The following is a 25,993-nucleotide window of genomic DNA, read 5'->3' as shown; positions in this document are numbered from 1 at the left end:
GGATTAGCCAGGGGAGGTCGTGCCACTCTGCCCAGGAGACTGAGGGAGGAAAGCTCCGCTGCCTCGCCCACCTCTGCTCTGGCTCTCAGGCCATCTTACTACGGGTTTTGAAGCCCGAGAGCAGGAAACTCACTGCAGCTGTCTCCAGCGTCCTGCTGGACGACTCGCCGGTAGCCAGCAAGGACACGATAGGGAGCGACGAACCGGGTGCTCTGGTCCCCTCTGGGAAGGATTCCCTGGGTTCCTCCATAGGAACGCAGATATTTCTTTGCGTTCCTGCGTGCTTGATGCAAGGAAAGGGGAACCAGAGAAGGAAAGGGCAGGGGAGAAAACGAGACCGAAAAGTGAGAATTTTTTTTTTTTAAGATATATATAGAAGAGATATAAGGAAGGAAACAAGGAGTGTGCTAATGGAAAAGGAATATCAGATTAAGAAGTAAAACCAGAAGAAATGGGGGGGGGGGGGGAGAGAGAGAGAGAGAGAGAGAGAGAGAGAGAGAGAGAGAGAGAGAGAGAAAGGTCTGCCTGGAGCAACGCAGGACTGTAAGAACTGGCTGGGGTCATTCTCCTCAGGCTCTAGACTGTTCTAGTTTCCAGCTAATTAACATAGTCCTGCCCTGGAGCACATGAGGAGAATAACCCATCGAGATGGCTTTGATCGCAGCAACCAAGAAGCATAGCTTTTCTCCCAATAAGTTAATTCACTACAAAGAGTTTTCCCACAGGGAAGGATTCGGAAACTAGTCCTTCCACATGCAATCTGATGCATTACTGTCCACAGTTCTACCACCTCATCTATGTCCTCATTTTGCATCACAGATAGAAAAGGTTTGAGTGAGTTCATCTGGATGAGAGAGCAGGGATCTGGAGTAGGTGGAGTAGTCAGATTTAATAAGAGAAGTTTAGTTATGCTTTTCCATCTCCCCCCACCCCCAACTCCTTTCTTTCATTTAGCATCTAATACAGATTAGCAGGTGCACAAGCAATTTTTAGAAATACACAGCTAGAACAAGAAGCTGAGATTTCAGTACTGCTCCAACCCCCCCCCCCAAAAAACAAACCCCACACTCAAACTGGCACCCTAATTTTAAGATTGGGACGCCAGTTTCTCAACTGCCTAAAACTTCTGTATGTTTAGAATAGTACCCCACAAAGAGCTGATGAATGTTCATCATAAAAGTCTGCCATTACAGTTAGCACAACTAAGAACAACTCACTTAATTCAGGAAGATATAGTGCAAAGAATAAGGTTACCACATTGTTTGGGCCATAATACAACCACCTTCCCTAAATTCTATCATATTTTTGTGGATAGATTTAACAAAAGTTACTTTAGTGTTTAGAGATATAAGTCCGAGTGTTTGAACATGCCAATGAGGCTTTGATTCCTTTGAATAGCAAACACCAAAATCTGTGCCCCCTCCTTGCCACAACCACTTTTAAACAGCATTTGAAACTCTTCAGCTCTGAAAGAGGTTTGCCACGAGGTGAGGGGAGATGCTGCTGAAGCGACAAGTCTGAAATCTTGTGAAAAATGACTAGTTGTGCAGTTCCTTAGATCCAGACCATAGTTTAGTGGGAGCATGCATGTAGGGTAGTGGTTGTGTGCAAAAGCCATCTCTCCCTCTGCCCTCATTCCTTGCATTAGCGATGCAACTATTCCTCAGAGGAACCTACACCTTTGGCTAACTCACCAATCAGTTTAGATATCATGCAGAGCCATAGTTAATCTTTGTTCTGCTCCTTGGAGTGTGTATGTTCCCTCTTCCCCTGCCTGTGCAAACCCCAGCAGAGTTCTACTCTGAACTGAGGTTAACACAAACCAAGATCGATCATGACATCCAAACTAACTGATCTTAGTTTATTCCAACTAATTTCCTTTAAGTGGGGCCTGAACCTAAAGGTCCCAAGTGGGTTGCAGAGCTGGGTTTGTTTAAAGGATGTTGATTAAATCAAATAAATATCTGTCTGTCCAGCCATCATGGCCAATCTTGGTTTGTTTTTAGCCTCAGTTGGAAGGAGAATTCTGCAGAAGATAATGTCGATGGGACTGGAAGTCTGCTCGCAAGGCTTGCAGAACCAGTGTAACTATGTGACATCCAAAGTGGTCACTGCTTCCATGTCTAGTACTGACCATAACTGTAAGCTTTAAAAATAATGTACTAAGTACAGTATGCATTTAAAAAGATTAACTCCTTTGCTAAAAAGGAGAGACTAGATGACCTCTGTTGACAGCTTTAATACTTACCACAGGACCACCGTTAATTGGGACCATGCAGGCAGCCACTCCAGGTGGACAGTTGACATCTCTGGTTGGATTTAGAGGTTGGCAAATATTTATATAGAAGTCTGCATTCAGGCTGCCCGAAGAATCAAATGCCTCATAGGAACCCGTATGATGGATCAAAGGAGAAAGGTCAATTTCTGTACTACCATTCTTAACTGAACATTCCACCTGAGGGGGGAGGAAAGAAGATTACAGTGATCAACACTAATAGCTGCTATTAGTGGTAGAGATCCAACAAGCAGGGCCCCATATATATAATGAATCATTTAAATTGTAAGGGTCTCTGCTCTTCCCTTCTAGCACATTTCACTGGGTTCACTGTTGCTATTTCATCTCAACTCCCATCTTCCCACCGTCTGTTCCCATTTCTTTGTATCGATACTCTTAACTTAGAATCTAGCCTAAACACACTTGCTTGGAAGCAAACAGCTAAGTTTAAGACATTAAGACATGGTTTAGGAGCAGAGCTGAAGACAGAAGTTACTTTGTGGCTACTGATTGGTCAAGACAAGTGAAAACCTTGCCTAAGTCCATCTATCACAGTAACACACTTCAACATCCAGCTTCTCTCAGTGGGTTACTCCGTGGTGGAGCAGGTATGGGGATGTGGGTGGGGAGGTCTATAAGAATATTATCTCCCTTACCAGGATCCCCATCAGGGAATTGGCCTATATTGAATGTGTGCACCTAAGTCTAGGGACCATGGATAGACTGGGGCTTCTGTTGGTGTACCGATCTCCCTGCTGCTCAGTGGAGTCCCTAACTGAGCTGACAGACCTGGCTGAGGAGTTGGCATTGCAGTTGCTCAAGTTGTTGGTGGTGTGGGACTTCAATGTTCATTTCAGGAGCGGGTTGTCAGGAGCAGTTCAGGAATTCATAGCGGCCATGACAACTATGGGCCTATCCCAGTGGACTTTGGACCGATGCACAATGCTGGTCACACACTCAAGCTGGTCTTTTGCTCTGTTGAGGGAAGTGTTCCATGGGTAGGGACTCCTGTCATATCCCCACTGTCATGCATGGACCACCATCTGGTTAAGGTAGGACTTGCAACCACAACCCACTTCTGCAGGGGTGAAGGGTCTATTAGGTCAGTCTGCCTGAGAATGTTATGGAATCCTATTGGATCCAAAGAAGCCTTGGAAGGGTTTAGAGTTGGCTCTGCTGGTGATTCTGTTGATGCTCTGGTGCAAACATGGAATAAACTCACTAGAGCAGTAGAGACAATCACTCCTAAGCGTCCTCTCTGACCTGATGATCTCCAATTGGCTATAATGACAGTGAGTAAGACTTTGCTGATCCTTTTGGATCTCTCTGTGGCTTTCAATACCATTGACCATAGTATCCTTCTGGATTGCCTGAGTGGGGTGCAATTGGGTGGCACTATTTTACAGTGGTTCCATTCCTACCTCTTTGGTAGATTCCAGCTGGTTTCACTTGGAGACTGCTGCTCTGCAAAGCAAGGACTAAAGTATGGAGTTCCACAAAGCTCCATACCAATGCTCTTTAACATCTACATGAAACCACTGGAAGATATCATCAGGTTTTGTGCAGGGTGTTAATATGCTGATGACATCCAAATCAATTTCACCATAGCAGCCTCATCAGGAAATGGCTTAACTTCCCTAAATGCCTGCCTGGAAGTGATAATGAGCTGGATGAAGGATAACAAACTGAAGTTGAATCCAAATAATACAAGAGGTATTGACTGTGGGGGGTCAGGACCCGACAGATGGGTTAGATCTGCCTGTTACAGATGGGTTTACACTGAAAGGTCAGGTACATAGCTTGGGAGTGTTCCTGGATCCAAAACTCTCTGGTGTTTCTCGAGATGAGGGAGTGGACAGGAGCACTTTGTATCAGCTTTGTCTGATTCATCAGCTATGTCTATTTCTGGAGGTAAAGGACTTTAAAACAGTGGTGAGCCACCACAGCCTGCTTCAGAGCCAGGCTCTAGGTGCTGGGGAGGGGGAGAGAAGAGGGCCCTGACCAAGCTGCTTGTCCAAGTGACTTGATGCTGGTAACCTCCAGGCTTGACTACTCTAATGCCCTCTACATGGGGCTGCCTTGATACCTAGTCCAGAAACAACAATTGGTACAGAATGTGGCAGCCAGACTTGGTCTCTGCAACAACCCAAAAGATATTACACCAATTTTAATATAACTTCACTGGCTGCCAATATGTTTCTGAGTGAAACACAAAATGCTGGTTATTACCTATAAAGCCCTCAATGGCTTGGGTCCAGGGTACTTAAGAGCACACCTTTTCTGTCATGAAACCTTTTGCCTATTAAGATAATCTGGAGAGGTCCAGTTACGGTTGCCACCAGCTCGTTTGGTGGCAACTCGGGACTAGGCCTTCTCTTTTGCTGCCCCAGGGCTTTGGAATATGCTCCCTGTCAAAATAAGAGCATCTCCTTCTCCATTTGCTTTTAGGAAGACCCTCAAGACACCTGTTTTCTCAGGCTATTGATAGAAATTAAATTTAAACTTTGATTCTTTTTATTCCTATGAAATTGTTTTGTTTTGGCTGTTTTATATTGTTGTGTATAAAATTGTGTACACTGCCTAGAGATGCACAGATCAGATGGTATATAAATATAAACCATCAGGAGTTCTTACTGCTAAAAGAGAACAGTTAGATGAAAATTGATCAAAGATCTATTTTCTAGTGCACAACGCTAAATATTAATTGATTAAATATATGGGGAAAGGTCCCCATTCACCTACCAATAAAATAATTCGTTTCAACTAGTTTGTTAAACAAAACACTCAGAGGACTGGTACAAAAATAATGCTATCCATGGTTAAGAGACTGGGCCATGAAACTGCACTTCCTCATCACCCTCTTATATTTAAATTCCCTCCTCCTCCACCTTGTGCAGCACTGACTGTCATTAACCCTGGTTTATCACCCACATGGCCTGCTTCTGTTCCCTTAACCTAGGGCAGCAGTATATCTGCACTGTGCCAGAGTTACTGGCTAGAAGTGCATTATTTAGCAGGACTTTGCACTCCTATTGCAAGAGAAGCTACGTTTCCTCTGTTGTCTAGTCTGACCTTGATGAAGCTCTGTCAGTTCCCTTACCATTCTCTCCTCTTCGCAGGCTAAAGGAGTATGCCAAGAAAAATAATGAGCACATGTTTTCTCATCGAAAGATGTAAGGACAGGCTTGCTATCAGATCCAGCATCAGACTTGCACACAAAACTGATGTAGCTTGTATACTTCAGCTCAGGATTTCCAGGGCAAGGCGCTCCTCCTTTGAAGACAAGCTTCAGTGTCTGATCCTCGTAAGTTAATGTTTTGTTCAGCTGTCCAGCATTAACTTGCCGCTGGCCATCAGTGAAGCAGACACCTATTAACAAGTTCAAGAGTGCAATGTTACACTTCCTTCTGTCATGAACACTGAGCTATCCATCAGTTCCGAAATGCACTTCTGGTCTGCTACATTTTACATTTTAAAAACATAACTGAGAAGAGTTGTGCTAGTTAGTTCAGTTCAGAGCAAGATGTCCTTTGAGGACTTCAGATTTCCCCCCCTAAAAAGCATTCTAGGACTTCAGTTTCCCACCCACCCATTGCCAAGATTGTGAGCCCTTTTGAGACAGGAAGCCATCTTATTTTGCTATGTAAACCTCATTTTGAGAACTTTTGCTGAGAAGTGATACATAAGTATTTGTTGTAAATATTGGAAGCAGGTTAGTAACAAAATGTGGTGAAGTGGGGAAAGCACTGGCTCTGAAAGCACTACATTCAAATCATCAGTTGACTGACTGCACAGCCTTATGACAGTCAATCGTCAACTTCTGCTTTCTGCATCTGCACAATGGGAGTAGTAGTGGCCTGCTGGCTAAGCTCTTTTTAGAGAATAAAGTCAGCCAGCATTATCTACCCTTGTAACATTCTGCTGGGCTGGATGACTCTTTTACCTATATCCACTACTCTGTGTGGTGGGGGAGCAAGAATACACATTCAATCCCCAACCCACCCAACGCCTGTCCAACCTCAAACAGTACAAGCCATCTACCTATGGGCAATGTATGTATGTAAATACAATGCATACACAATGTATGTATGTAAATTCCAAGGCACACAAGTCTAGATAACTCAGTCAGTATCCCAAGTAAATTCCAGAAACCAACTGCAAAGTCTGAGCTCACATGCATTGATTTTGTGTGGATGCACAAACATTTAAGAAGGTATCACCTATGTGTGAATCAGTGGTGGCAGCAGAAGTGAGACAGGTGTGCCAAGCAGATGGGAAAGAGCCAGGCTTTTGCTCCCCCACTATGAGGCAGTGAAAGAATTCAGGTTCAAAGGTGTTGTCCTATCTGCCCCATAGACTATGAGTAGCATCCAAAGTAAATGTTGATTTGATTGATTGATTAAGGGTCATCAAGTCAGTGTCGACTCCTAGCGACCACATAGATAGATTTTCTCTAGGATGATCTGTCTTCAACTTGGCCTCTAAGGTCTCTCAATGTTGCATGCATTCCTGTTGTAATCGTGTCCAGTTACACAAGCAGAATATTTCCACTCTCACAAGGGGAAGGGGATTTTTGAGGATTCCCTCTTTCCACTGCAGCAGCCCCCCACCCCACCCCAAATCTGCTAACGAGGGTTCAGTGCTGAAGACCATATTTTTTCCAGCAGGCAGAAGGTGATGCAGAGGAAGTGTGAATCTCTTAAAACTGCCCTCCCCTCATTGTACAATTGGAAGAATTCTACACACATACGTTTTACTCTGGATGCTACCCAGTGTAAGTTAGAAGCTTTTTAGGATGCATACTTTTCAGTATATTACCCTCAAGTCAGATGTTCCTGTTATACTGTCATGTTAGCTTGGGGTTAAGAAAATATAGTTTTATAAGACTACCCTATCCCATGAAGACTGTTCTTCTTGGGCTCCGTGTCCATGAATTAGTTGCTGATGGAAAAAACCAGGCTTACCAACACCACTACCACATGGACTTCTAGCTTCGTCATCACACACACTCAGCCAGAGTTTTCTTCGGTTCTTGACATCAGAGACATTGTAGCCGGCATGTCTTTTCAGAGGATTAAGGTCAAAGAGATGACCTGCAAGAAAATGGGTGGCAGGGGAGAGAGAGTTACTACCACTTCCATTGAGAAAACTAGTTCAGGATCAGAACCTTCTCTTTAAAGATGCTTAAGTTACTACACTTTTTCAGCAGGAGGGCACCAAGTAAAATCAATTACAAGAAATCCAATGCTAAGGTCCACTTTACACATTACTTGTTTGTGATGCCTATGATGTTTAAGTGTACACTTAAAAAGCAAAAGCATGAAAGTGACTAACATATACACCATATAGCTCAGGCAACTGTGACATCTCTTTGATTGCATCTCAAAGAGATTGCATCTCTTTGTTGAGCACATGCACTGTGGCAAGCCTCAATTTAACTGTCTAACGTGACCTTCAAAATGGAGTATCAACAGCATTCCTACAGGTCAAGAATCCTTTATCTGGACTGCTTGAGACCAGAGGTGTTCCGGATTTGGGATTTTTCCAGAATTTGGAATATTTTCATAAATGAGATGTCTTGGGCATGAAAGGTCAATGGGTTTTTTTTTTAAGGTTTTATTTAAAGTATATAATCAAATAACTATTGAATTTACTCAAACATAGCATTTTAGGTGGAAATGAAACTCAGAACACGCTTCTCAATGGGATCGCACTCCTTCCCCTCTCTCAGACTGGCTTGAAAAGCATGCAAGTGGCAGTGCTTGGGAGGTAGTAAACAAAAGGCAGAGTGCAAAGCCTGAGGGGAAGAACTAAAAGGGGAGCTAACGAGCTGAGGAAGCAACAACAGCGAGTTTAGGGGCCGTAAGCGCTCCAGAAAACTGTGTGTCCCGCCCAATCCCGGCCCCAACATTTCCCAGCCAATTACAGAGCCGCCTTAAAGTTCTATCTCTGAATTGCAGGCTTTTTGCTGCTTTGTTATACAGTACTGTATATACTCTGTTAGCGGCTGAGTTGGGGCCAGGATTGGTTTGGGGGCTGAGGGAGAGAGGGGTGTGTGTGTGTGTGTGTGTGTGTGTGTGTGTGAGAGGGAGAGGGAGAGGTTGAAGCTACAAGCATTTTTTTTCTCCTCTCGGTGTGATGTATGGATTTTGGAGCTTTCTGGATTTCGGGAATCTGGATAAAGGATTCCCGACCTGTATTACTAAAAGGCAAGCAGAATCTAAACAATGGTAGAGGTAATGGAGGCTGCCTTACATCATTTGCCCTAATTGCTGGCCACAATCTGATCTTTTACCATTAACTGCCCAAAGCAATGGAACTGATCACCCAAATAGGACAGAAAATTATTCAGGCATTTTTCTTCCTCAGAGTAGACCACCTTAATCTGCATAAGCTCTCTGATGCAGGAAGGTTAAAGTCTCAGTCTTCCAGGGAAAACCCCCATATAGATCATGTGGGTGCACAGATTTCCTTGCTATTTCACAGAATGGCAAATACTTGCAAGATTCAGGAACAGGAGTGGTACCAAGAGGCACAAGACAGACTTTGTGGCTGCCAATAGGATTTCTCTCACTATTTTCCACATCTTTAAATGTGGTTCAATATTACAAGGACAGGGTGGATTCTACATTCAAATGAATGTGGGATCTCCTGGGGTGGCTATTAACTTATCCCTAAAGAAATTGGGTGGAAGAGAGAGACCCAAGCCAGGTACTTGGGCAGAATGGTCTGAGCTAATGTCAACTTCTTCAACCTGTCAGACCCACATGTGTCTTTAAGAGAAGTTACCTGTAAAAGGGTTGGTTACTCTGCAGTTACTTTGCACGTTGCTTTTCAGAGGACATGCAGCAGCAGTGAACCACACAAAGCTATAGTCACATTCTTGAATGGCTGTTATTAGTTCTGGCTTGGAGTCCTGAACAAAAAATTATTAGAGTATGAACATTTGCAAAACTTCTGGTACTGTATTTCATTCAACAGTCTTGATATTTAGGAAAAGCAATGAAGTACAGCAATAACTGCCACAGGAAAGCAGCCCATTTTTATACAGACGTTTAAGCCCAAACCAAGTTACCACTACCAACACAGATTAACTGAAGGAACCTCAACATATTTCAAGGGCTTATCTATGGTAGAATCCTTCGCCAACAAGCAACCCATTCTGGGCCTGATCTCTTCTTTCGCTAGCTACATCGAGCCAATACAGATAATCGACTACCCTAGAATTAGCTCTCTCACTCCAGGACAGCTTGTGTCATCTGTATCATCCTGCCAAATGGCAAAGAAATTTTCACCACCTATCAGCTGCCGATGTGTGCCTGGGACCCCAAGTTCCAATCTTGTCACTTTTGCACAGCTAATCCCCACCCTTGCAGCATTATAAAATCCTACCTACTGAAGCATACTTACAACTCTGCTTTCATCACACTTGAAGCGTATAGTTGTAGACTTCTTGCGAATCTGATCTGGACAGTTTGTCCCATTGATGTATTTAAGAACAAGAACGCCATTTTCCCATTGTAGCCCCTTAGCCACTTGACCCAAGTTGACATATTTGGACCCATCCATTAGGCAGACTGAAGCATCCGATGAACAGAAGCCTAAATTTGGCAGACAAAAAGATGTATAAGAACATAAGAACAGCCCTGCTGGATCAGGCCCAAGGCCCATCTAGTCCAGCATCCTGTTTCGCACAGTGGCCCACCAGATGCCGCTGGAAGCCACAGGCAGGAGTTGAGGGTGTGCCCTCTCTCCTGCCATTACTCCCCTGCAACTGGTACTCAGAGGCACCCTGCCCTTGATGCTGGAGGTGGCCCACAGCCCTCCGACTAGTAGCCATTGATAGACCTCTCCTCCATGAAGTCATCCAAACCCCTCTTAAAGCAATCCAGGTTGTTGGCTGTCACCACGTCCTGTGGCAGAGAGTTCCACAAGTGGATCACGCATTGTGTGAAAAAGTACTTCCGTTTGTTGGTCCTAGACCTCCTGGCAATCAATTTCATGGAGTGACCCCTTGTTCTAGTGTTGTGTGAGAGGGAAAAGAATTTCTCTCTCTCCACTTTCTCTACACCATGCATGATTTTATAGACCTCTATCATGTCTCCCCGCAGTCTTTTTTCTAAACTAAAAAGCCCCAGGTGTTGTAGTCTTGCGTCATAAGAAAGGTGCTCTAGGCCCCTGATCATCTTGGTTGCCCTCTTCTGTACCTTCTCCAGTTTAACAATGTCCTTTTTAAGATGTGGTGACCAGAATTGTATACAGTACTCCAAGTGTGGTCGCACCATAGTTTTGTATAAGGGCATTATAATGTTAGCCGTTTTATTTTCAATCCCCTTTCTAATGATCCCTAGCATGATCCCTAGCATGGTAGTATTGTTTCCATGTGTTGAAATAGCAGCAAGACCATGGGGGGGGGGGATATGACCTCACAGAGTCACATATCTGCAAGAAATCCTTTCTAAGGTGATACACAATGCTTATGCAGGTAGTATGCCATTTCATATTTGCAGGGGGAATGGTTTAGCCTTCCAATATGGTAACTTTCACACTTTCAGATAGGTTTTCAATCCTTCTCTGGCATACTAAAGTCAGATTTTAACACTGGGGCAGCTTTAGACAAATGCCTTCCTACATAAGACTGAAGTGATAATCGTCCCCAAGTAAGGATTGTAGTACTTTGGAAACTACACATGTAATCAAGCTCTATGTAGGGATGAGCCTGAAGCATTTTGGCACCTCTTTGGAGAGGCACCAAAACGATTCGGCATGGGCTTCTCTTAAGAGGTGGCGGGCAGGACCTACCTGCCCATCCTCCAAGCCCCCACCAGCCCTCTGCGGTACTACTGCTATGGAAAGACTTCCGTGCAAGTGGCAGCTTGTACCGCTTGCACCTCTAAAATGCCGCGCTTCGGCGATGGGCACCATTGCCGTGTTGCAGCATTTTAGAGGGGCAAGCAGCACAAGCTGCTGCTTGCATGGAAATCTTTCCATAGCAGTAGTGCGGCAGCAGGCTGGCGGGGGCTTTGAGGACAGGCAGGTAGGACCTGCCCAGCTCTTCTTAAGGGAACCCCTCAAAGCCCTTGGATGTGCATCGAAGCAATTCAGTGCACATCCCTACCTGTATGCCATATCTATATAATGGACAAAACTAGTCTAGTGATATCAGATATACAGATCTACCTGCCATTAAGTCCTTTGTCCATGTTTACAACAAGATCCTCTAAAATGAACTAAGTTTTTAGTTTCCTTTTTATACTGATTTTTCAGCCAATGACTGCTTCTCACATTTCTAGTTGCTCAAGCATTCCTAAGGCAGGTGCACACATTCATTTTACAGGAGAACTTCATTATCTGAAGGGGTTCCATCCCCCTGAAGTCAAGGATAATGAGGCATTGAGTCTATGAGATTGTGGGGATTAGGTTCCCAGACTTCAGAAATATCACTAAAAACATCCCCCCAGAAGTGAACATGGGCCAAATAAAGTGCCCTAACGTGCTCCGTGAGCCTTCACGAGTCCCATGATTCTTTCCCTCCACCTCCAGTCCCAAAGTCTCCGAAAAAATTTTTTAAACCACATCTGCAATTTTTTTGCCAAAACTAACAAGCCACAAAATAGCAGCTGGAAATGATCTCAGAGGTAATTTCCAGACACACCCCAACCCACAAACCCACAAATTTAACCCCACATTTTCCATCCCCCCCCCCCCCCCCCACACACACATATGCAGAAGCTGGGTGTCCATTACCTGACCATATTTATTTATTTTATTTATTTTTGCATTTATATACCACCTTTCGTTAAAAGACAACCCCAAGGTGGTTTACAAAAGTTAAAACATACAATAAAAAGACAATAAAAACATCAAGCTAAAAAGTATAAAAACATAAAAACAGGCATAAAAACAACAGATAAAAACACACAGAAGCAGCAGTAAAAACAATTATGTAAAAGCCTGGGTAAAAAGCCATGGATAAGCCAAACCACAGGTGGCGAGTCCACAGATGGCGAGGTTCTCCTGTATTTGATTTCTCAAGAGATTCTGGATTAAACATCTGTATTATCTATAGTAGCATTATTTTATATGCCTGACACAGCATTAAACTAACTCCTACATAAAGACAACTTTACTTAAACCCTGTTCCGGCCACTGGAAAAAAATCTGGTTCTCCAGGACTAGTGCAAATACCTTATTTTTCTAATACGCCTGCAAGGATAGTACCAAATTAATCTTCAGTTGCAGGTTATAATATATTTCCATGACATCATATACATATGGAAATATGAACTAAAGACTAGGTAGAATGTTTCAAAAGCAGTAGGGTAGTTTTAAATAGAGTGATGAGTGTGAGAATTCCTACTCATAGATGTCCTTCCGCCTGTTATTCTTTTGGCAGTGCACATCAAGCTAACACTATGTTTCAATCTTCGACATGATTCATCCTACATCAGCATTATTTATATGGAGCTTCCATATCCAACACTTTATATAATAGATACAAATCAGTGTTCCTTGATTCTAAGAATCTATATAGGTCATCTCCTCCCTTGCTGCAGGGGAAATTCATACACAACGAGAGTCGGCTAGAAGATTGTTGTACATGCAAAATGTTGGATGAGTCCGAGGGTTCTCAGCTTTGGGTTTTTACAATAGGAAAGAGCATGTTTCTACAACTCATGTTTGAAGATATGGCATAAAAGTACAAACTATACTCATGAGGGAGAGATACACCCCAGCGATCAGAAGACAGTGCTCAGCATGACTATATGGTGATCCCTCTATTCTTTTAGTTACACACACACCCAAAATATGAACTCCATTTTCTTCAAGAACTCAAATCGTGTCAAGTAAACCAAGACCATATATATGTAATAGTCATTGCACACGTTGATTTTCACAAAATGCACAGGATTGATTCGGTATAATAGCTGGCAGACTAACATTGCATGTGCTAAAGATAGTTTCATGTATACCACAGGCAGGGGCGTAACTAGGTTGGAGTGGGCCCTGAGACAAGATTCTTAAATGCCCCCCCACCCTGCCGTCACTGCTTACCTCTCCTTCCTCTGGCCTGATGTCTCTGCTAACTATTCCAACTAGTTGCAAGGTATAGATAACACGAAAGCCCTGTGGTTTTCTTTGGTAGAATACAGGAGGGGTTTACCATTGCCTCCTCCCACGCAGTATGAGATGATGCCTTATATATAACTATATTTATATAATTATATAGTTAATTGCCAGAATTATTATCTCAGGCAGGGCCAGGGGCACTGAGAAGGCAGTGGAATTGTGGCAGCACGCATGACTTGTCTTGAGAGAGATTCCTGCCTGCTACCTTGGAGAAGCTGCTGCCAGTCTGTGAAGACAATCCTGAGCTAGAGAGACCAATGGTCTGACTCAGCATATGGCAGCTTCCTATATTCCTATCTTAAACTGTATTCTCACCTAGATTGTCCAGTAGACTATATTCCTTGACATATGCCCTGCATTTTATCCGAGGTTCATGAATGGTGGGTTGTGGTTATTAAAAGATGAGAAATGCAATCTGTACATGCTTCAACACAATATGGTTGAATATTGGTTCAGATTAAGCCAAACCTGAACTCATACTTCTCCAAAATTTATACCCTGAGTTTCTTGCCATAAGAGACTCAAGGCAACTAACAATTATGGAAAGCAAAACATGATCCAAAACTAGAGAAATGTAAGAGCTTAGAGAAAACTTTGCACCGCAGCTGGGTAACACTGACAAACAGAAGGAAACCCTTTTCTTGATCAGCAGCAAGTGGGAATCCGCCCCCCCCCCAGCTTATTTATTTGTTTGTTTATTATTTATTATAACACCACCACACCATCTTGTTCCTTGGTGAACAATTCTATAACCGGGCTCAAAGGAAATCTTCACACTTTAAAGGACTATCAGATTTCTCTCTTTTGTGGGTTAGGACTTGCTTTCTGCATCTAACCAACTGGGCTTTAGCCCACAAAAGCTTATGCCACAGTCAGTCTATGACTGAAATCTCACACATACATTCCTGGGAGTAAACCTTATTTAACACAATGGGACTTACTTCTGAGTAAGCATACCTATGGTGTATGCTTACTACTGTGTGTGCATCCTGAAGGTATCACAGGTCTCTGTTTTTTGTGCTTTTGTTGTTGTTGCTTTATCAATTTGAGGTTGCAATAATTCATTCAATGGGTGGAAACTCCATTGAGCTCAGCGCGGTGAAATGAATTTCTGAGTAACATGCAAACTTATCCTTTTCAGATAAGTTTTAGAAGGAAGGACTCACTCCCAGTTCAAAACAAATCCAGGGAATGAAGCTCTTTCTTCCTCTACCCCACTAGAAACTGAAGAGTGGGTTCTTTCTTCCTTCCAGATACAAGCACTACTAAGTTTATAGTGCAAGCCTATGTGTGTTTACTCAGAAGTAAAGCCTACTAATTTCAATAGGACTTACTCCCTAGTAAATGTGTGGAGGATTTCTGCCTTAATCCCCTGCAGTAGTAGACATGCAAACAGAAATGTGCCACAATGTCGCAGCCTAGGGGAGGTGTGGGGGGGTGGCATTTCCATCCCACCACCCCAAAGGGCAAAACCCTCAACCTTCCTACGCTCACCCTTACGTCTCCCCCACCAGGTAATGCCTACCTCAGGACAGAGTAGGAGGATGCTCGACTGGCTTCTCCAGTTCTCCTCTTCCCGCTACAACCTCAATCTCCTCTAATAGCGTCAAATTCTCCAGTGCTTTAAACGAAAGCCAGCTCAGCTAGATTGGGCTAGAGAGCAACCAATAAATAGGGAGAGCGCATCTGAGTTCCTTCCTGACTCTAAGTTTGGATGTCTGCCGATTTGTACTCAACAAAGAGCAAGACTGCTTAAAGTAGCATCAGTGTGGGTTTTAGGCAGGCAGGCCACTTTGAACTGAACTCTCCCGTGGAGGGCTCCCGTCGAGTCATGGTCATGTGTCCACCGCCAGCCAATGAGAGCCGAGGCAAAAGGGAGCTGGGGAAAGGAGGGGAGGGAGAGAGAGTGCGCTGCGCAGCGCGAGTACGATCTGGATTGAAAGAAAGGAAACTCTGGGAGTGAGGCTGCCGCTGCGGGGCAGGGGTGGGAAAGGACTACCCCTAGCTCACACACACACAGGCAGCCATCCCTCAGCCACGGGGCAGCAAACATGTAAAAAACAATTTTTTAAAAAAAATACTGGGCTTGGCAGCGGGCAATGGGGAGTCATGTGATGTGTCTGGGGGCCCCTCGAGGCAGTGGGGCCCTAAGACAACGGCCTCCCCCTGCCCAATGGTAGTTACGCCCCTGACCACAGGGGAGGGGTGGTTTGCATTGATCTCCCCTTTCCTCTGCAGCTCATTGTGCCTAGTTGCAGGACCCTCATATTTCCAGGAAAGGAGAGGGCAAGGGAGACTGGCCAACAATGGGACTAATCTTGAGCATGCCAAAAAATGTTTTACACATGCAGTGAGATAGGTGTAGTTTTCCTACCCTTGTCTACATGACTGTGTGATCACTGCTGCATTTTTAAAAGTATTTTATTGACCAAGATTTGGTCTAATAGACATTTTTATTCCACTCTAAATCTAAAATTTGAATCCAGATTTGGTGCAGAGGTGCGGTTTCCTTGTCTGCATCCCAAGCATATTTGAGACTATATGCCATTTAGGCAATTTTTGAGATTAAAAGGCAATTGTGCATGTCTGATATTTTTCATTAGCGAAGAGATTAGTATGCACCATCAAGGGGGTTTCCTTATCAAATTATTAATACCTTAAGACGAATAGATGAGATTTCTAGAATCAGGTTATTTGAAGACAAGGTTTTGAATGCTCAGCAGAGGTTATTTTGGTCCAATGAATTTAGTTCTATGTCATGGGCCATTCAACATTATTTGGAGGCACTGACATTTGATACAAGATCTCCCTGGATGTTCAGATCCATGTTGTATTGGATATCACAGAAAGTACAATGTAAGAGATCGACTTGAACATTCAGATATCAATAGAATGGAGATAAATTCTTTTAAAGTGAGGGAGTTGTTCTTGTTCACAATCTCTTCAGTTAAGACAGTTTGCAAATCATGTTAATGGCAATATTATTACTAGGAAAGCATGTGTTACTTATCAATCTACAAATGTTGTTTATGTTATCCTTTGTTCATGTCCTTTAATATATGTAGGACAAGCTAGCAGACCTCTACATCCTCCATTATAAAAAAAACAACCAATATGGAGGCTCCCTTAACTATGCATTTAAAAATATATAATCATTAATCAGAAGATTTGAGATTTTTAGTGGGTGGAAAAGGTTCTTCTATCTTCCAAGAAGGGAGATGACCCCCAACTTAAGCTTCCATAGTGTGAAGCCTTTTGGATTTAAACACTGAAATCCATGTGTCCAAAAGGTCTTAATGAAAAACTAGATCTTTCTGCCAACAACATGGCAACTAGGATTATTACTTTAAATTATTATCAGCAATTCAATGCACTGTTCCGAAAAAACATAGTTAAAGACTTAGACACAATGTTCAGTGTAAGGAAAAATACCCCCCAATTTAAGCCATTTGTTAGCCCATTTTGCCAAATAATTTGTCCTATGCAGAGATTGGTGGGTATTTATGCAGAATTCCACCCAGTCCTGCCCATAAAGTTTTTGAGTAAACAATTCTGTTCTGCTTTGGATTCTTACCTGTGCCTTGATGGGGCACTAAAGATTTACAGACATTAATGTAATATTTCTGTGAAGAGTCTGCCATTGAAATAGCTTCCCAGTTTTGCTTGTATCGTGTCAAAGAAGATAAATCATAAGAGTTGCCATCACTGTCTCTGCAATAAAGCAAACAGAACATTTTAAGATGAGACGATTGAGGCATCCTTCAAAAAAGCCAACTGACTCCTCCGTTACATTGACAGTATGAGAATGCTGTGCTATTAAAGACTAAGCCTGTTTCCAGTCCAAATCATTTTTAAAATGTGTAGTTTATCAAGCAGAGGTCTTGCCACATTCTTCAGATATCATGATGGGCATGCCTTCTTTCTATGAGAAGGATCTTAACTACTTGTGGTCCAGTAGCTGCAAATCTGTACAATTGGGTGACCTTTAACGCCCACTAGCACCTCTCTACCCCTTAGTAGTTAGGGATTTTCATTTTGCTGCAGAAGGGGCCTCCCATTTTTCCTACAAACATCACACTGAGTTATTGCTAGAGTGGGTTGTGCATCACCGTTTATCCGACAGAACAGCAAGCTCTGAAAGAACACATTTATCTCAGCACTTTAAGTAACTTACTTGTAGGAACATTCCACATATTTGAAGGGTGGACATGCAAGAGGGGTATGCCATTCAAACATATAAGTGCAATCCTCGGTTTCATTCAGAAATACTGGCTGAGAAGAACAGAAGAAATGGGAAAACTTGATACACAAGCTACGTAACAAGACAGGCTGAAAGTGTGCAGCTCTAACACCACTTTTAAAAAATCGATTCTTTGTCCCAGAAGAGTGTCACAGTCTAACAAGAAGTGCAAGCTGACACCAGAAGAAGCCACTGGGGAAGTACTATGTTGGATTCAACAGCAACTACTGCTCTATACATCTTTGTTCTGGACAAATATGTATAGAACAAATGATTACACACAAGACCCAACGGGAATTGTTCATCATACATAAAATGAAAGCTAATGCTCATACCATCTGTCACAAGCCTAGAACCACAGCTAGATTTGAGCCAGTATGGACAATACCATTCCTGCCCATAGAAGTAGGTAGGGAATGCACCAGCAACCTACCTGTTGGGACTTTGTCTGCAGACATCCCAATGCCCTTCATGCCGGGAAATGCCAGGGACTGCAATTGGTACTTTCCATATGCAAACCAGGTAATTTACCACTGAGCTATGGTCCCTCTCCCCTATGATTCTAAGTTTATTCAAGGGTGAACATTTTCTCTATTCACTTTCTCCTCTACAGAGTCTGTGGGGAGTGGAGAATTGGGATCACACTGGTCCATCCTGCTTCCTGGGTGCGTATGAAAGATTTTTGACTTGTCAGCAGACTAAATGGATGTCAAATAGAGGCCTACATACACACATCTGATTGCTACCCTTAAGATCAGGAGTGTGGGAGGGAACAATAGCATGGAATGAACTTGTGTATTAACATCTATGTATGTGGGTTTCTATGTACACATGACAACCAGATGGTAGGAGGATTCAAGGCAAGGTATACCTGTGCAATCCCCATCTTCCACAACACACAGGATCATGGTTTGAGCTCTGCCTATATGGGGTTCCTCTACCTCTGCAATAAGCAATTTATGCAACAATTTTGATCATCTCATCCAATTACTTGGGAAGAGATTCAGTTCCAAGTCTGCTTACCTTCATGTCCTCATTAGGATCACAATAGAAAAATATGGCCGTTGACCGATTATATATTTTGTGGCATATGTCTCCACTGGTATAGTTAATCTTGATTAATCCATTTTCATATGTCAACTTTGTGGTATGTAATCCTAGAGGCAAAAAATATACTGTAGCATCAAAAAACAGATGTGGGAGAAGTCTTTATTTCCCCCCTCCTTGTTCAGTATAGAAGTATCCTTCAGACTAGAACTTTTAACAGAATAGAATTCAGCTAGTGCCATAAGCAGCTAGTTGCAAACAATAAAGTGAGACTGCTATATAGTTTGCCAAGTACCCCAAAGGAATTAAAATTAAAGCTCTAAAAAAGCGGGGGGGGGGATTAATCCAAAATCTGCCCCAAGTTCAGCAGGTTTTAAAAAATAGGTTTTTTGTAAGTTATTTATAAGGGTGGTATATACATGTCTAAAATAAATGAGATTTCAGTAAGATTTAGCATAAAGCAGAAACTGCCACTCCTCACAATAGCCCAACAAGTCCTTTGAAAATGGATGAGAGCTTGCACAGAGTGTGCATGGACTATTTACTGAAAACCCGCCCCAGCATGACCATGTAGAGCATTAGTCCTCTAGCTTGCTGGGTAAGCATATAATATAAGGGAAGGTTCCTTCACCTTGGGCCCCCAGATGTTGTTGGACTACAACTCCCATCATCCCCAGATATGGCCTTTGTGGCGGAGGATGATGGGAGCTGTAGTCCAACAACATCTGGGGGCCCAAGGTTAAGAAACCCTGATAAGGCATTAAGGGCTACTGTATAATATATTTTTATACATGGACCCTTCCATTGTCTGAGCATGAAATCCCACAGTGTATCCGACCTTTAGCTTTGGTGCCTAGAAGGGAGTCTGAACTCAACAGGGTCCCCAACATTTACAAGCTTTAAAGATGTTTTCAGTACTTTGGATCACACCTTCAGGTCAAATGGAAATTGGTATTAAACTTGGAGCACAGTTGTAACACCATTTTCCATAGCCAGTGTTCAACAGTCACATCACCAACCCATGAGCTAGGGGGGATTTCCAAAATGTCAAGGATAGTCCCTCTATACAGCAGATGGAGATTTTAAATAAAAAGGTCCATTGAGGCATCTGCCCTGGAAGCACACCTCAGTGCCTCACATGGCCCATTCTTACACAGCCAGGCAGCTCAGTAAATCCCAGAATGACTTTACCTGCTATTTTTTTAAAAGCTGGGTCTTGCTTCTTAATTTGGCAGGATGACACATTAGGAGTGCCTTTGCACTGGGCTGGTGTTAAGCTATCACAGACTCTGAAGTAGTAGTTGTATTCTTCAGTGCTTACTATCAGATCCTTTCCAGAAAGTGATGTCAGGTTATATATGTAGCCATACTTTGGATCTCTCACTTGACAATTCTCACCTTTAAAAAAACCAAAGAAAAGGTTGACACAGATACACATACAATATATAAAGAAACATTATCCAAAATGTAGAGCAAAATCTATACAAGGAGTGATAAATTCCTTGGTCAGAACACTGACCAACAGTATCAGAGTAGTTCTTTTTTTTTTTTTTAAATTAAAAAAATCATTTTTTACTTCATCATTCATTTCAGTTTCATGCCACTGCAACTGATGCAGTCAATAAGCTAAGTCATTTCGTCAGAGAAAAGCATAGCCATTTGCAAATTATCACACGCTTAATTAGAAAGCTTGTTTAAGCGCCCATTTCAAATAAGATGTTCCAAAAAATCCCAGCTTGCAAAACCCTAGTCTTGAATCTGCCCTGAACAGCAAGACACACAAACCTTAACTAGGGCTGTGACAAATGTCAACATATTCAACTGAATTTCATATACATATCCCGGCTAGACACTTGCTATGGGGGAGCAATTTTCACCCTCTCCCCCTCTCTGAAGTTCACTGTACCTCCCAACAACAGTTGTATTAATTATGTGTATATTCTGCCCTTTCTCCAAGGAGCTCAGGGTAGTGAACATGGTTCTTTCTCTTCCCCTATTCATTTTATCCTCACAACTTCCCTGTAAGGTAGGTTAGGATGAGAGATAGTAACTGGTCCAAAGTCACCCTGTGAGCTTTGTAGCTGAGTAGGGAATTGAACCTGCACCCTACTGTTCCTCACCAATAAATTTAAAATATTTATATCCCTCCCCTCCAATGCAATACGGCTCAGGGCAGTTCACAACAAAAATAAAATTAATAAGACTCATTTAAGACTAGACTCAATTAAAACCAAGTTTATAAGTTTAAAAGCTCACTAGAACAAACAAGATTTAAGAAGTCTCTCTAAAGAGACAAATCTTTAAAATGCAGTAACCTCGGATATAGATATACTATATTACTACAACTATAGTTTTGTAGCAGCAAATCTACAAATGAGTTTCATTTTGATATACTGAGATATGAAGAGCACACAGCTATTTGAATATAAGACTTAAGCTTATTGGCATCTACCTGGTCTGCAGTTAAGAATAACTTTAGATTTCCTATATGCAAAACACTTGAGGGGCAATTGTGCCTACACTGAGCAAGTCTGGACATGTATACAATTCTCACAGGATTGTCTATATGTATTCTCCATATTTTTTCTGGCATAATGAGTTGTACCCAAAACAGTGAGCCCTAACTAAGCCACACTGAAATTAATGCAACTCAAGTTAGTCATGACGAACTTGTCTGATTGAAATCAATCGGACTTAGGACTAACTTTCTTTGGATGCAGCTCATGTCAAATAACTTGAACATTCACTGCATACACAATGTTATTACATTAAGGATTACAATTTGCAAGTTAATCAGTTACATAATCACATTAATGCTTTGCAAGTTAATCAGTTCGGCCATGTATCAGGAATTGACAAAAGAACTGGAGGAAGGTTTAAGCTCAAGATAGGACTGGTCTCATTTCTTCTTGCACCTAAGGCGAGGTCGGTGGCAATGTGGGAGCAAGCAAGCCATGTCTACGATTGCCCCCATGCTGTGGAACCTGCTCCCCTGCAAGGTACATCTGGCCCCATTACTCTTTCTATCTGAAGAAATTAAAGGCCATCTGGTTTACTTGGGGCTTTTGGATCAGTTGTCTATATCTTTCAGGTTTTTGGGCCTGCTGATCTGGATACCATTTTTTATTTGTATTCTTGAATGATGATTTTTATTGCATCTCTTTGCTGTCAGCTGCTTTTGGGAGTATTTAGACTTGAAGAACGAACTTTGAAAGCAACAGGTTCAGATAAAACAGTTCAAAGGGGGGGGGGGGCTTGCTCAGAATGAAACACTCATACTTGCCTTCTGCTCTGTGCACCGGACAAGCTGCTAAAGTTCTCCAGAGAAAAACAAACTCACAATCCTCTTGATGTTGAAACACTGGTGATCCCTACAGCAGAGAGATGGAAAGGTTGTCAGTTTTATAACACAGAGACAATTCTACTGATTCCCTTTCTTAAATCAATTCACTGGAGAACTCATCCAGTGTTCGAGGTGCCAGCTGCACAGTCTGTTTCTCCAAATTCCATAATGCACTATTTTTGTTGAGAAAACACATGAACCTGAGAGGAGACTTGCTGTCTACGGATCCTCTGACTGAGCCAGATGCACTGAACAAGTCAGTGTCACTTTGCATTTCAGTTCATGTGGGAAACTGGGGGGCAGGGTGGGGCAAATATTGTGCTGCTAAGTTTGATGTGCAGCTCACGTCTTTTCTGCTGCTACCACTATTATTGTGTATTAACTGTGATTGTTGGATCAATGGATCTATGGCATACATTCTACATACACCACGCTTCAATTACAACAACATAATACCATTTGCCCAGGGATTGATCTCCGTGTAGGAAGCAGACCTTGCTAACATCAGGCAATGGCACATAATGTGTCATATGTGTTAATGTGTTAAAAGGGGACAGCTTTTAATGTGATTGAAGTAGAACCATGTGAACTTTATATTTATTTATTATTTAACATATTTAACACTTTGCAAACACTATAATTATCTGAAAATTGTATCCATGAACCCACATGGAATGGAGAACACTGTATTCCATCTTTCTTGAGTGAGCAGTAGGAACTAGTATTGCTATTAACTGTGGCAATGACTTACATTACTAAGCCATCTCAGCATAAAGATGGAGTCCACATCAGTACTGGGAGCAGAGTTCTTTAAAATCTGCTTTCTGAACAAGTTACTATACCCTTCAAGTAGCAGGAAGCATTTGCTACTGCTTTGTGCTAGCTAGACTGGTTACTGTTTACTATTACAGAATGAGGATAAAATATTGCAACCAGATCTGAAGTTTCCAGTTCTCTCCAGATGAGGCTGGAGAAGAGGGACAAATGTTGCAGCCTTGTAATTTGCTTCTCTCTCTGAGCAGCAGTTCCTCCCAAGTGAGCAACTGAGCAAATGACAACTTTGTAGTGGCTATGTACATGGCACATTGGCTTTCTTCTAGCCAGGGATGACTACTAGATCTTCTGAGGCTGGAAGTGGAGAAAAAGGTCCTCCACACGCATGTCTCCTTCCACCTCTTTTGAGGCTGGGGAGTGGGGAGGGAAAAGAAAAGACGAAACCCTGAGCTGGTTATGCTTAGTGAGAAATGGGAGCTGAAGCAATACAGGCAATCTGAGCAGGAGGCAAGTGAATTCCCCAAGTTTGCAAGGTAGAGACTAAAAAAGTAGCCAGGTGGATTGCATCTAAATATTTCAGCACGAGATGCTCAACACAAAAAAACATAAGCTTACCAAAGCTTGATCACATTGGAAGATGATCCGTGTTGAGTACTGCTTATCTTTGCATTTGTCGCCATTCAAATACACAATACTGAGAGACCCATCAGTAGCAGCTTGAGGACTTGTCTGAATCACACCAATATTCTGACCTTTACCATCACGCTTCATACAAGATCCTATTATACCAGCTGCAACCAAAAGGAACATTTCCACATTTGCTTTTGCATCTCACACAGTAAGCTGCATTAATTCTTAAGGAATAAGGATTAAAAGAGAGGTCAGAAGTCTCTTTCCTTCTTACTTCGGTTAGTTGTCTGAACTGATCATCAGCTGTGGTTGCTACATATAATTCAGTCAGCAAGTCGCACTGAACTGGGAACTCTTCACATTGATTCTAAAATGTCTCCTTGTATACAGTGTCTTGGGGGAGGTGAATTACCACACAAGCTTTTTCCCTACCTTCATATTAACTGTTCACATATCACATTATTTGTTCTGGCTTCAACATGAACCAGTTCAGTGCTTCAAAACCCAATGTGAAATGCCTGCTCAAATGTGCAAATCAGTTTATTTATTTGTTTGTTTGATTTTTAGACCGTCCTTAGTTGCTACTGTTCTGGCCCCTCCCACTAAAATATAATTTCAAATGTTAAAAGATCAATCTTATGAAGGCAGGCAAAGAAAGGCAATGTCAAAAGGTTAGTTGTGAGCATTCTATAAACTTATCGGTCTCCCCGTAACATACCACCGCTGTTAACAGACAGCCTCTTTTCCCTCCCACCTTAGGAACTCTGGCTTTTCAAACACGCAACTAATGCATCAACAAGCATTTGATGCCACAGAGGCAATTTGACCTCAGCTTGGACCGAGCAGCAATATCATGCAGCTAACTAGGCCACCGGGCAAACATCAAGGCACCCCACTGAATTATGTGTATCCTTGAGGGAGCCCAAATGCCTGATCAAGTAGTATGATAAGCAGGGAGGCTGGAGTAGCATTTAATCTATTCAGACAGCCTGGAATGCAAGTCAAGGACAAGATCTCAAACCAGTTATGCAGATGGGACACAACAGAACCCTTTTGTTCTATGAGAAAGCACAGCCGCACACACAACTCTCCAGTCTGGTCCCGGAAACCCTAGAGTTTCCCCACCTCTCCAATCTCCACACTTCCCATGTGGTTTCCCCCTGCCTGTCTTCCTAGAAGTATCATCACTGTGGGAATCTGGAAGCACCCAGTGCCATATTAAGGCCCTCAGGAACCCACCCAGTGGAGTGCCTGCCTGCCTTGCACTTACTCCTTCCCCCCTTCTTTAAGATGAACCACTGAGCTACAGAGCCCCTGAGACGACTGTAGTCAAAAACCCAAGCAGAATTCACTATCCGTGAGTGCCCCTTGCATGAAATAGCTGCAGGAAAAATCCTGGCCTAAAATGCCCTGGACATTCTTGGAATTCCTAGTCTGTGGAACACTTTCTGTGCACGCCTGCCACATAATTATTCCTGTGCTTGACTGCCTGAAAGCCCCAGAGACTCCCGGGTGGGATACTAGAGAGAAACCTCAGAAGCTGGGTTATGCTCTGTGGGCTTGTCGCATGGCAATCCCTGTGCCCAGCTGTCTGGGGACCCCAGGGCTCCCCTTTGCTAGCTGTGAGCACATGCAGGGCCACAAAACCTGGCTGTCAGGCCAGTTGCCCCTCCTTGCTCTCCATTGGCAAATCCTGTGCAACAGATCCGGAATCTTCCCCAGTGGTGAGACGTCCTCACTTTGGCATTGCACGTCGAACAGCAGAGATCAGCAACTAACTGTCCTTTCTTCATTCTTTACACCTCTCCCCCACCGCTTTGTTCGCACTCCAAGCCAGCCACTATTAAAGCCTTCACTCCCCCCACCCCCACCACATCTTCTCCCTGGAAGATGCCTTCACTCCCTGTGCTGCTCAAGATTGTATCAATAAGCTTTGTTTTAAAAGCTTGTCTTGAGCCTGTTGCTACTCTGGGGTACCCCAACACTGGTATTTGCTTGTGTCTGGGCTGTGATCCTTTTATTACACACACTTACAAGTTATGGTTTCACCCCAATTCTCACTACTCAGTCTAAACACACACACACACACACACACACACACACACACACACACGGGCAGGATCCACATGTGCAAAGCAAGTGTGGTAATACTACTTTACAAGCAGCTAAGACAGTCTCTGAATTAATCAAAAGGCTCAGAAACAGAATGAAATGGAGCACTGGTTACTTGCTCTGAAGTGGGGCAGGACTATGCAAGTTAACTTGGAAAACTTAAATAGGCCTGGGAAGGATAACCCCACCCATTTCTGAACAGCCAAGTCAAGGTAACAGAATATATGAGAGCAAGGCAGTCCATGCAGTAGACCTGGACAGCCCAAGCAGATGGGCTGAAATGTCCTCATATTCAGCAGCAGGAGGAAGCCTTCATGATAAGTAACTAATGCTCCATTCCCTGCTGCTGAAAGAGGACATCTCGTGGGACATGCCACAGCTGATGAGCCCGGGTGGGAAGAGTCCAGGACTACTGCTGAAGGAATACCCGCTGCAGCACTCT

At 42.9% G+C, this 25,993-nt stretch overlaps 1 protein-coding gene across 1 annotated transcript in view; it reads right to left on the bottom strand.

Annotated features, from left to right (window-relative positions):
• The window catches only part of IGF2R (insulin like growth factor 2 receptor), a 138,276-nt gene that overhangs the window by 30,421 nt on the left and 81,862 nt on the right, over positions 1-25,993 (bottom strand). The window contains exons 25-35 of the mRNA XM_053294828.1: positions 23,425-23,600; positions 21,976-22,063; positions 19,884-20,090; positions 18,669-18,802; positions 17,580-17,677; positions 16,980-17,116; positions 9,686-9,876; positions 9,065-9,191; positions 7,240-7,368; positions 5,376-5,644; positions 2,249-2,455 (exon numbers count right to left, since the gene is read on the bottom strand). Coding sequence (XP_053150803.1) covers positions 2,249-2,455; positions 5,376-5,644; positions 7,240-7,368; positions 9,065-9,191; positions 9,686-9,876; positions 16,980-17,116; positions 17,580-17,677; positions 18,669-18,802; positions 19,884-20,090; positions 21,976-22,063; positions 23,425-23,600 — 1,763 coding nt within the window. The remainder of the gene's footprint in view (positions 1-2,248; positions 2,456-5,375; positions 5,645-7,239; positions 7,369-9,064; positions 9,192-9,685; positions 9,877-16,979; positions 17,117-17,579; positions 17,678-18,668; positions 18,803-19,883; positions 20,091-21,975; positions 22,064-23,424; positions 23,601-25,993) is intronic.

The sequence above is a fragment of the Hemicordylus capensis genome, chromosome 1 (genome assembly GCF_027244095.1).
Source record: "Hemicordylus capensis ecotype Gifberg chromosome 1, rHemCap1.1.pri, whole genome shotgun sequence".
Taxonomy (NCBI): domain Eukaryota; kingdom Metazoa; phylum Chordata; class Lepidosauria; order Squamata; family Cordylidae; genus Hemicordylus; species Hemicordylus capensis.
The sequence above is the reverse complement of the archived record's forward strand: the minus strand, read 5'-3'. Positions and strand labels throughout refer to the sequence as shown.